The following is an 11,362-nucleotide window of genomic DNA, read 5'->3' as shown; positions in this document are numbered from 1 at the left end:
ATGAGATCCAGGGGTCTCCATTTTGGAAAAATCTGGTAGGTATGTTTTCGGTATATTCAAAGGGCCCATGACATGACAAGTTTTTGCCTGAGCCTAACAGCTAACATGCAGGTAGACCCAAGGTATTGTCTGGGAAGATGGTGTCATAGTTGGAAAAAGGACTATAAAGCTGGATCAGGGAAGAGAGTAGCTCCCCAATATGGGGGAAAGTATATAAATATTGTTAACTATAAACCCCATTGATTTCTCTGAGGCCCATATTCAGCACAGGAGCCTGTGTAACGTCTGTATCCCTGTAGGTCTGAGCTTGCATTCTGTGTTTCACGACTAGGAACAGTCCAGGCTGCACTAATTTCAGGACCCATCTTCCTTGAGTGGTAGAGTTTGTTGCCTAACCTCCCTTCAGAGAATAGGGCTGTGCCTACCATTGTTGATCCACTTTGAGGGTAAGGTTATATAGGGGCCCACAAAAGGGTCCATTTGATATTGTTCCTGATGGAGATGACCAGTGACAGTGGAGAGAGGAATCTGCAGAGGTCTAGACCCATCATGTCTGTGTGGGCATCCCAGGACTCCCTGAATAAGGCCCCAGGAGATGGCCACTCCCTCTTTTAACAGAAAATGTAGTCCTATTCTCATTTAAGAAGAGATCCACTGGAAGAGTGATGCGTGCCCCAGTTTGAGAGCACATGTTATTATGAGCATGGTCCTGGGACCCTCCTGTGGATAGCTGGGGTGGGATGGAGAAGCTTCATAGTGGTGAAGCTTAGTAGATTCTCTCTTTCTCTCTCCCTCTCTACCTCCCTTCCCCCATCTCAATTTTTCTCTCATATGAAATAAAATATAAAAGAAAATATGGCAACTGTGAGTGCAGAATTCTTTGTGCAGGAATTGAGCCCTATCATTAACCTTGGTAGTAATAAAAAAAAGATCATCAGTAACAGCAACATTATCCATGTGATTTCAATGTGCTTCAATGCCTCATATATACACTACTTAAGGTATTGAAACTTATATAAATGCTACGATATATAAATAATTTATATAATTATGTTACATATGTGATATAGGTAACAAAATATAACATAATATATTTAAATATATAATGTATAGTAAATATTATTTTATTAAAATATGTGATTTCCTCCTATCATATAGCATAAATTAAAGTAGTGATATTTCTCAAGATTACTGGAACAGTATGGCCCAGCTCTTTGGATTGGTAGAATGAGATTTGTATCTGGATCTGCTGGGCCATAAGCAGTCCTCCTCCTCCTCCTATTCCACACTGTTGTTTTATGCCTATAACCAAGATACCAACACAACTCAGAGCCAGTGGTGGGGAAAGTTATGGATGGACAGTGACTGTCGAGAGACGTGCCATCTTCTCTTGTGGCAGAGGCCCTGCAGTGAGGAAGGTGGGAACTGTATTCAGTGAGAGAGGATACCTATGGGCTACAAAGCATCATGACTTCTCTTGGTGGCAAGTAACCAGAACACACCAGCACTTTATTGCAATACTGTCTACAGACAAGGGCTAGAGAAATCCTGCATTTTAGAGTCTATGAGATTAAGAGTACATGGAGTTGAAGAATACAATGACCTGAACCCTGTGCTGCTCCTTCTAGACCTTGTACAATAACCCAGAATCTCCAAATGCATCACTCAAAGGAACTACTATTTGCTTCAGGGACCTGAACAGGTGTCTCTTCTCCTGTATCAGTATGTGCATCTCCTCACATTTTTGATGGCCAGTGGATGGCTAATGGCACGGCATGGCATGGCATGGCAATTTGATATGATGTCTGCGGTTCTGCTTACCTGTGTGCTTATTCCCATTAGGACCATAAGGTGTAAGACATATATGGGCAGGGAAAGACAGATCAGGGACTATGGAATGGCTCTTCTTGAACTACCATCTTCTAGCACATGTATCATAGAAGTCTGAAGACCTTAGACCTGCAACCACAGGTCTTTGTGGGACAAATCTGACAAGGCATGCGAAGTGTTTTCTGTAACAGTATTTAGCTGAGTATATAGAAAATTTCTAATTATATCCTTTCTTTCTTTCTTTCTTTCTACCTCTCTTTCTTTCTCTCTTTCTTACTTTTTTCCTTCTTTCCCAGAGCATTTCTTAGCTCTGGTTTATGGTGGTATGGGTATTAATTGAAATAATACGTTAGAGCCTCATGCATAACCATTACACTGGTTCTCTTGTCTATGATAGTATTCTTTTTTAAAGATTTTATTTATTTATTAATGATAAAAATAAGAAAAGATAGAGGAAAAATACAGACATCAATCACTCTGGTACATGTGCTGCTGGTGATCTAAGTAGGGACATCATGCTTAAGAGTCCAATGCCACATCAACTGCTCCACCTCTCAGACCACTTCTTTTTATTAGTCTTATTCTTATTTATTTAATTCTGAATGACAAGTCCATTGTATAAGAGAGGTACAATTACACACAATTCCCACCACCAGTGTTCTTTATCCCAACTCCTCCACTGAAAGCTTTCCTATTCATTACCTGCTCTGGGAGCATGGACCCAGGATCATTCTAGAATGCAGAAGGTAGAAGATCTGGTTTCTGTAATTGATTCTCTGCTGGACATGGACATTGGCATGTCAAGCCATACTCCCAGCCTGTTTCTATCTTTCCCTAGTGGGGCAGGGCTCTAGAGAGGTGGGGATCCAGAACACATTGGTGAGGTCACCTGCCAGGGGAAGTCCAGTTGGCATCATGGTAGAAACTGCAACTTGGTGGCTGAAAATCCTTAAGATATAAAGAAGAACAAAGTTTTAATAATCAGTAACCTAAAGGTAAGAATATATACATGTAGCCATAAGTTATGGGAAAATATACACCTTAAGGTAAAAGTGCACAGTGCTGTACAGTGAATCAATAAGTGCAGTAAGCAAGTGGAAAGATCTGTTAGAGATGAGTAGCTGAGTAAGTTGTGGTCTATATACACAGTGGAATACTACTCAACTATTAAAAATGGTGAATTCACCTTCTTCACCCCATCTTGGATGAAGCTTGAAAGAATAACATTAAATGAGATAAGTCAGAAAGACAAGGATGACTATGTGATGATCTAGCTTATAGACAGAAGTTGAATAACAAAATCAAAAGGGAAACCACTAACAGAACTTGGACTGGAGTTGGTGCATTGCAGCAAAGTAAAAGACTCTGGGATGGGTGAGGAGAGTCCAGGTCCTGGAACATGGGCAGAGGAGGACCTAGTGGGGCTTGAATTGTAATGTGGAAAACTGGGAAACATGCATATACAAAGTATTGTGTTTAGCTGTCAACTGTAAACCATTAATCCCCCAATAAAGACACTAAAAAAACCTGTTAGTACTCTTACACAGATTCCAAAAATGATAAGGGCAAGAGTGATTGAAAAGAAAATTCATAAATTTCAGATCTCATGAGGAACTAGAAAAGCATCTCTGCTAACTGACATTCTTTAACTGGCCTCTTTCTGTCTTTCTCCTTAAAAATATCTTTATTTATTTATTTATTTATTTATTTATTTATTTAATAGAAACAGTCAGAAATGTTGAGGGAGTGGGAAAGTAGAGAGGGAGAAAAACAGAAAGACATCTGCAGCACTGCTTCATCACTTTTAAAGCTTTCCCCCTGCAGATGAGGACAAGTGCTGGAACCTGGGTCCTTGTGCAATGTAACGTCTGTGTGCTCTCACACGTGTGCCACCACCCAGCCTCTATCGGGATTTTTCTCTTTCTAGCACTACATTAACCCATTACCAAAGGTATGTGAATGTACTTGAAGTGTTGGTGTATCTGGTGGAATCAAAGCATTTATTCTACAGCTTCAGGCTGTATCTGCTACAGAAAGTGTACCAAAGAAAGTGGTAGCCTCCAGGAGATCAACAGTCCTATAGTGTGGAAAAATGTTCACACAACATTACATTATGCAATTACTTTTGTTGTTGTCTTTCCCTGTCTGAATATGTCCCTTACCATCAGTTTCCAGAGGTCTGTTCCTATTGTGACATGATTCCCTTCCTTTTTGTTGTTACATAAATGAGTGTGTGTGTGTGTGTGTGTGTGTGTGTGTGTGTTCTTTCCCAGCTCCAGCTCCACAGGTGGAAAATCATCGTTACAAGAACACATCCTGCCCCTACCTCTGTTCTGAAATATTTTCTTTCAGCTAAAGTTTTCTCTAACCTTCTTTCACCTGTACACAATTGCAGGTTATTTGAAAGTCTGTCTTTTTTCACATCGTGGAACAATTAGAAAAAAACTCACATATGAGGCTGACTGAGGCATTGGTAAAGAGCTGGTCAGGGGTCACTATCCCAGGAGCTTCAGGCTCCCCAGGTGCCCCTGGGATATTCTGAAGGCTGAGGTATTTTACCCAGTAGCTACCAAGCCCATTTCTCAGGGCCCTGTGCTGGGGAAATGCTGCCTTGGGAGATGAATCTCTTGGGGTTGTGAGGTGTCTGCATAACTGAAATGGTTGATCTGCTCCTTTCTCACTTACTTGAGAATTCCATCCTTTGCCCTGCAATGCTCACCCTGTGGTAATTGACAGACCTCCTAGGTTGGGAAAGGCTCCAATTGCTCATCCTCACTCGGTTCACTTTCTTGCCAGAATCTGTTAAGAAGAAATAGCTGGATTTGCTCTTAGCAATGGTCTGGGCTGAACCCTGGTGTGAGGGCTTCAACAAAAATCAACCAGTTATTCCACTAACAGAAGGGATTTATCTGGACACCAAAAAAAAAAAAAAAAAAAGCATTTGTAAAAGTGAAGTCTCATTATGGGACATGTGTGGACTTCTCCCACTTTATATGTACTTATAAATCCTGCTTTATAAAGGGCAGCACCCCTCACTATGGCTTTTACTGGCATGCTATGAGAAGAGACACCTCTGTTTCCCTAATTTTTAAAATATGTTTATTTACTATTGGATAGAGAAATTTAGAAGGGGTGGAGAGATAGAGGGGTAAAGAGACAGAGATACACCATTTGTGAAGCTTTCCTCCTGGTATGGGGATACCAGGAGCTTGAACCCATGTCCTCGCACTCTGTAATGTGTGTGATTAGCCAGGAGCACCACTGCCTGGCCCTGCAACCTCCATTTTCCCTTAGCCTTCGTGGGAACTCTCTCCTAGCCTTCTCTGTCCTCTCAATGATTTTAAAAAATTTACTGTACTTACTACAAATGACAGAGTTTACTTGAGCAAGAGAGAAAGAGACAACCCAGAGCACCACTCTGGTACATGTAGCACTTGGGATTGTGGGGTGTCAGCTGAAGCTAAAGGTCTCCCTACCACATTTCAATAGGATTTAGGAATGCTGATTTATTTTTCCTCTTTAAACATTTTGTTTACATGTTTATTTACTTATAAAATAAAATATTTTATTCACTTTATTGGAAGGTGACAGAGAGAAATTGAGGGAGGAGAAGGAGGGAGGGGAAGAGACAGACACTAGTAGCCCTGCTTCACCACTTGCAAAGCTTTCCCCTTGTAGGTGGATTGAACCTGGACAGGGTATTGAACCTGGGTCCTTGCTCACTGTAATGTGTGCACTTAGACAGATGTGTCATTGCCTGGATCTGGAATATTGATTTTCATAAGATTATAATTTATCTCATGATGAATGTTATATGGTCCCCCGAACACAATTTTGAAGCATCTCTCAAGCTAAAAACAACTCTGTACTAGGCTCAGAGGCCGAGCTTGCTCTCTTCAGAGTAAGTGAAATAGAAGTGAGAAATGGATGAATGGATGAAGTGTGAAAAAAAAGAGTGGGAAAAAGAGAAGAGAAAAAGGAAGGAAAAGAGCCAGGGAAAAGATAGTACCTGAGCACCCTCTGGATAAAGTAGATCATTAAAAGGAAATCTGGGGTCAGGAGGTGGCACCCCAGTAAAGTGCACATGTCACTATGATCAAGGAGCCAGGCTTGAACCTTCCTTCCCCACTGCCTGGGCGAAGATTCACAAGCTGTGGAGCAGGCTGTAGATGTTAATCTCTCTCCATCTTTTTTTCTCTGCCTCAATCATAATTTAAAAAGAGGAAAATGGCTGCTGAGGACAGTGGATTCATTGTGTAGGCTCCCAGCCCCAGCAATTCCCAGTCAGGTGAGCAACTAAGTACCAAACTGTTTCCTCCCTTCTGCATGAAACCTGGCCTGTGGACATCATCTCTTCTTATTACTCTACTCAGCCTTGCTGGCCACACCAATTGCACCTGAATACTGGTCACTAAGTTCTCCGGCTACCCACAGTGCCCTGGCTTTCTTTGCTCATCCCTGCTTATGTTGCTTCTGAAGAGGTAGTTGGAAGAGGGTCCAACTCAGGGAACTGCCTTCTCTCTAATCTTGCCTACACAGTATTCAATTCTCTTTATTCCTCTACATCAGTTATTCCCCCAATAAATGATGAGTCAAGTATCAATTATAACAGCCTTGGGCTGTTATTGATTTTGACTCAAAAAGTTTCGCTTTCTCCAAATAGGGAATTAAGTACAATCTTATTTGCCACAGTAGCTTCTGGCTAAGTATGAAAGAAATGAGCACAACTCCAAATTGTTTCCATGAGATTATATTTTAACATTGTTAGCAATTGTTTCTGACATTATGGCTACTGATTTAAATTACAGTTCAACAAATTACTGCCTATGGTATCTATGACTTCTTCTAGCGTTTGCCATATCTATGACTAATAGCTACCCCACATGTTGTAGCAACAGAACAGAAATAGAGGCTTTAGGAGAAAAAAAAATAAAAGGCCCAGAAATGGAGTGGCATGCTGAATAGAGCCTTGGACTCTTCACACAAGGTCCCAAGTCTAACCCCCTGCATCTCGTGTGTTGAGTGATATTCTGGTTCCCTCTCTCCTCCTCTCAACAAGTCTTAAAATGAATCTTTAATTCAACTGTCTGAAGACTTACCTGAGACCCACAGACTCAGATGTGCTTTTTTTTTAATATCCACAGGTGAAAGATGTGGACAATATGTTGTCAAACTTGGAAAAATACCAGTCAAATCTGTCCCACTTATTTCACTTTCCATTTTTTTTTTCACAGTACTACTCAACTCAGGTTGTGGTGATGTGAGGGAAAGAAATTGGAACTTCAGGCTAAAAGTTTGTTGAGCAGGTCAGGGTAGTATCTCCCTGGTACACTAGAGATGACTTTTTATCACCAGTGTGCAGAGTTACAGAAACATACCTGACCACAAGCACAACAAAGAACACACATCAATCACTTGAACTACTGATCTAAATGATCAGGTAGATCTCTAGCCACTTCATCTGTTCCCAAAGGGGCTTGAAGTGGGGCAAATGTTTATGATGATATAAGTGTAACCAAGGGCTAGCTAAGGAACTCACTGAGATAGTGTGGGAGTTTGCCATGTGTGTGGACCAGGTTTGAGTAAAAGATCTACCGTATTGAGAGAAAGCATCAAGGCTGTGGTATCATTCATTCTCTGCTTGTTTACCTCAAAATTAAAATAAGCAACCAAACTGACATTCATATGAAAATATTTTATTGACAGCTTTATGCCACAATAGACTGCTTCACAAATGAGTTCAAGACAGACAGGAATAAAAAATGTCAAGTTAATATTCTTCACCCTCATCATCTCCATCAGCACTATCTGCTCCAACCTCCTCATAATCCTTCTCTAAGGCAGCCATGTCCTCTCGGGCCTCAGAAAACTCTCCCTCCTCCATGCCCTCACCGATATACCAATGGACAAATGCACGCTTTGCAAACATCAGGTCAAACTTGTGGTTCAGCCGGGCCCAGGCTTCAGCAATGGCTGTGGTGTTACTCAGCAAGCACACAGACCGCTGGACCTTGGCCAGGTCTCCACCAGGGACCACAGTGGGAGGCTGGTAATTGATGCCAACTTTGAAGCCAGTGGGGCACCAGTCCACAAACTGGATGCTACGCTTGTTCTTAATGCTGGCAATGGCAGCATTGACATCTTTGGCGACCACGTCACCACGGTACAACAGGCAGCAGGCCATGTATTTACCATGGCGAGGGTCACATTTCACCATCTGGTTGTTTGGCTCAAAGCATGCCTTGGTGATTTCCGGAACTGAAAGTTCTTCATGGTATGCTTTCTCAGCAGATATTACAGGGGCATAGGTGGTTAAAGGGAAGTGGATGCGGGGATAGGGCACCAAGTTGGTCTGGAATTCTGCCAGGTCAACATTCAGGGCTCCATCAAACCTGAGGGAAGCAGTGATGGAGGACGCTACCTGACTAATAAGGCGATTGAGGTTGATGTAGGTTGGTCGTTCAATGTCCAGATTTCTACAACAGATGTCATAGGTGGCTTCATTGTCTACCATGAAGCCACAGTCACAATGCTCCAGGGTGCTGTGAGTGGTGAGGATGGAGTTGTAGGGCTCCACGACAGCTGTGGACACCCGGGGAGATGGGTAGATGGAAAACTGGAGCTTGGACTTCTTGCCATAGTCCACAGAGAGACGCTCCATCAGGAGAGAGGTGAACCCAGAACCAGTTCCCCCACCAAAGCTGTGGGAAACCAGGAATCCCTGAAGACCTTCGCACTTGTCGGCCTGCAAAATAAATTAAGTCTTAAAGGTATCTACAGTGACTTTTCTGAATCTCTGATTACAGTGGCCAAGTTTATAAAAGAAATCTGAATAATGCTTGTAAAACAGTCAGGACTTTGAGGAATTTAAGTATTCAGAGAAACTTCACAATCAATTACTTGTTGGGGAAAATTCCACTAAGATGGCTATTTTATTTTTTATTAGTGATTTAATATTGATTTACAAAGTTATAGATAATGGGGTATAATTTCACACTGTTACCACCACCAGAGTTCCACACTCCCATTCCTTCCCCTGGAAACTGCATTAGTAATCCCAAGGTCACAGATATGGATTGGTAGATTTCCTTTTTTTTTTTTTTGCCTCCAGGATTATCTCTGGGGCTTGGTGCTTATACTATGAATCCACAGTTTCTATGTTTTCTGGGTTTTAAAAAATATTTTGATATGAGAGAAGTTGAGAGGGGAAGGGAAGACAGAGGGAAATAAAGATAGATACCTGCCACCGGCCTAACCACTTATGAAGTGACCTCGCTGCATGTGAGGAGCTAAAGGCTTAAACCAGGATCTTTGAGTGGGTGCTTGTGCTTTGTAATGTGCACTTAAACTGGTGCACCACCGCCAGGCCCCCAATTGACTTAATTCTCTAACTAGCTGTACTTACACATATTTGCCCATTTTACTGTAGTCTTAACTTTTCTTTCCACATATATTACTACGTCCAAATGCCTTTCTTTTTTTCCTCTTCTCTCTCTGGGTCCTGATGGAATTGGAGTTCTGAGCCCTCTGGTCATCTTCCCCTAATATTTCTCCCCCTCTGGGATTATACACCAATGTTCTTTATGGGGTGTGGAAGGTGAGTGTTCTGGCTTCTGTAATTGCTTCTCTGCTGGACATGGATGACGGCAGGTCAATCCATACCCCCAGTGAAAAAGGCTATTTAAAAAGTAAACTACCTTCCTTTCTGAAATTAAAGGAATCACAAGATCTGTAATGACTGTAGAGTTTAGTTTTGAAACAGAATGTAATCTTTGTTGCCCTTGGTGTGACCACACAGAAAGGGAAACTTATCACTTGGAGTGTGACCAAGATAGCCTGCACTGCCTCTGTGTAATGGATACTTCAGAAAGATTTATCAAACAGAAGGGAAAGATTTATCAAACAGAAGGGAAAACACAAAGCAGAATTAGGTGCAATACACCAAAGTAAAAGACTCAGGTTGGGGGGGGGGCAAGTGTTTAGGTCCTGGAACGTGATAGTAGAGAAGGGTGGGGGTAGAGGGGGTGTTAGATTATTATGTGGAAAACAGAAATGTTACCCATGTACAAACTACTATAGTTTACTGTCAACTGCAAACTATTAATCCCTCAATAAAGAAAAAAAAGATTTGGTAGCAAGTTTCTGAGCAGGAATATATCAGAACCATCAAGTTCCAATGGAATCAGGTACTGGAGTCAGGTCCGGTCTAGGTCTGGCTCCAGCAGGTTCCTTTCTGTGTGATTTTAACAAAGTTAATTATTCAGTTTTATATATTTCACTAAATACTAACTTGAAACAGTGATCAGCACAGTAAGGAGTAGTTACCAGAAAGAAAGTTGATAAAAGTGATTATTACAATTCAAGACCCCCACAACACACACACACACACACACACACACACACACACACACACACACACACACACACACACCCCTCACTGGGGTTTCCTACTTATATGGGAAGTGTTGGCTGACAAACTAGTATTCTATGAAAGGTTGCTAAAAAAAAATGGTATCTAACACACCTATCAAAAGGTGTTCAGATTTGTGGACATTCTCCACTGACCTCTGTGAGACCCATTTATAACCATGATGGTTATTGTTCTTAAATGTCATCAAAATAAGACAAAAAAAAAAACATAAAAGAGAAGCTGGTCTTGCTGCAAAGAGCATCTTGGCTGAGAGTCTAGATGTTCAGTGAGGGCCATCAGTGTGCGAAGAATTCTTGTAGTTAGTCCCACGCCACATTGAGCAAGTGATGTTATCTTACCAGTTTCCGAATCTGATCGGAGACAGGGTCTATAACCTCCCTGCCCAAGGTGTAATGTCCACGAGCATAGTTATTAGCAGCGTCTTCCTTGCCCGTGATGAGCTGATCAGGGTGGAATAGCTGGCAGTAGGGGCCACTGCGAATTTCATCTGCAAAGGGAAATCATAGCAGCCTCTCACCACTAGCCCTGTGTAAGACTACCCAGCCTTAAGGTGTCTGTGGAGTCCCATGACGCACCCCTGGGGTCTCACCCACGTTACAGGCCAACTCACCAATGACTGTGGGTTCCAGGTCTACAAACACTGCCCTTGGTACACGCTTGCCAGTGCTAGTTTCACTAAAAAAGGTGCTGAAGGATTCATTTCCATCCCCAGTGGACCTGTCACTGGGCATCTGGCCATCAGGCTGGATGCCGTGTTCCAGGCAGTAGAGCTCCCAGCAGGCATTACCGATCTGGACACCAGCCTGGCCAATGTGGATAGAGATGCACTGACGCTGTGGGAAGAAGATGCCCATATATATTATATATATTTATCTATCTGATTGTTTTTTTAACCAAAGCACTGCTCAGTTCTGGTTTGTGGTGGTGGTGGTGGTGGGGGGGGGAGAAATTGAATCTGGAACACTGGAGCCTCAGGCATGAGAGTCCCTGCATAACCATTGTGCTATTTACCCCCTCCGCAGGTGAACTATTTATGAATGATTCACTCTCAGGGTTCTGGTTGGTGTACCTGGTTGTGTGCAAAAATTAATGTGCAAAGAA

The 11,362-nt window shown here is 42.2% G+C and overlaps 1 protein-coding gene across 1 annotated transcript; it reads right to left on the bottom strand.

The window, feature by feature from the left end:
• Nucleotides 1-7,454: 7,454 nt before the first annotated feature.
• LOC132538613 (tubulin alpha-8 chain-like) lies at nucleotides 7,455-11,091 on the bottom strand. The gene is made up of 3 exons (XM_060191339.1): nucleotides 10,872-11,091; nucleotides 10,600-10,748; nucleotides 7,455-8,575 (listed from the first exon to the last, which is right to left on the bottom strand). The coding sequence occupies exons 1-3, from the start codon at nucleotides 10,990-10,992 to the stop codon at nucleotides 7,601-7,603; spliced, it is 1,245 nt and encodes a 414-aa protein (XP_060047322.1). The 5' UTR covers nucleotides 10,993-11,091; the 3' UTR covers nucleotides 7,455-7,600.
• Nucleotides 11,092-11,362: the final 271 nt, after the last annotated feature.

Source organism: Erinaceus europaeus, chromosome 5 (genome assembly GCF_950295315.1).
Source record: "Erinaceus europaeus chromosome 5, mEriEur2.1, whole genome shotgun sequence".
NCBI classification, from domain to species: domain Eukaryota; kingdom Metazoa; phylum Chordata; class Mammalia; order Eulipotyphla; family Erinaceidae; genus Erinaceus; species Erinaceus europaeus.
Note: the sequence above shows the minus strand (reverse complement) of the source record. Positions and strands in the feature narration are given on the sequence as shown.

Coding starts and splice junctions, on each gene's coding strand:
- LOC132538613 (XM_060191339.1), bottom strand. CDS start 10,992: ATGCCCAGTGACAGGTCCACTGGGGATGGAAATGAATCCTTCAGCACC. Junction 10,749..10,871: donor CCTGGAACCCACAGTCATTG/GTGAGTTGGCCT, acceptor TTCCCTTTGCAG/ATGAAATTCGCAGTGGCCCC. Junction 8,576..10,599: donor CCGATCAGATTCGGAAACTG/GTAAGATAACAT, acceptor TTTATTTTGCAG/GCCGACAAGTGCGAAGGTCT.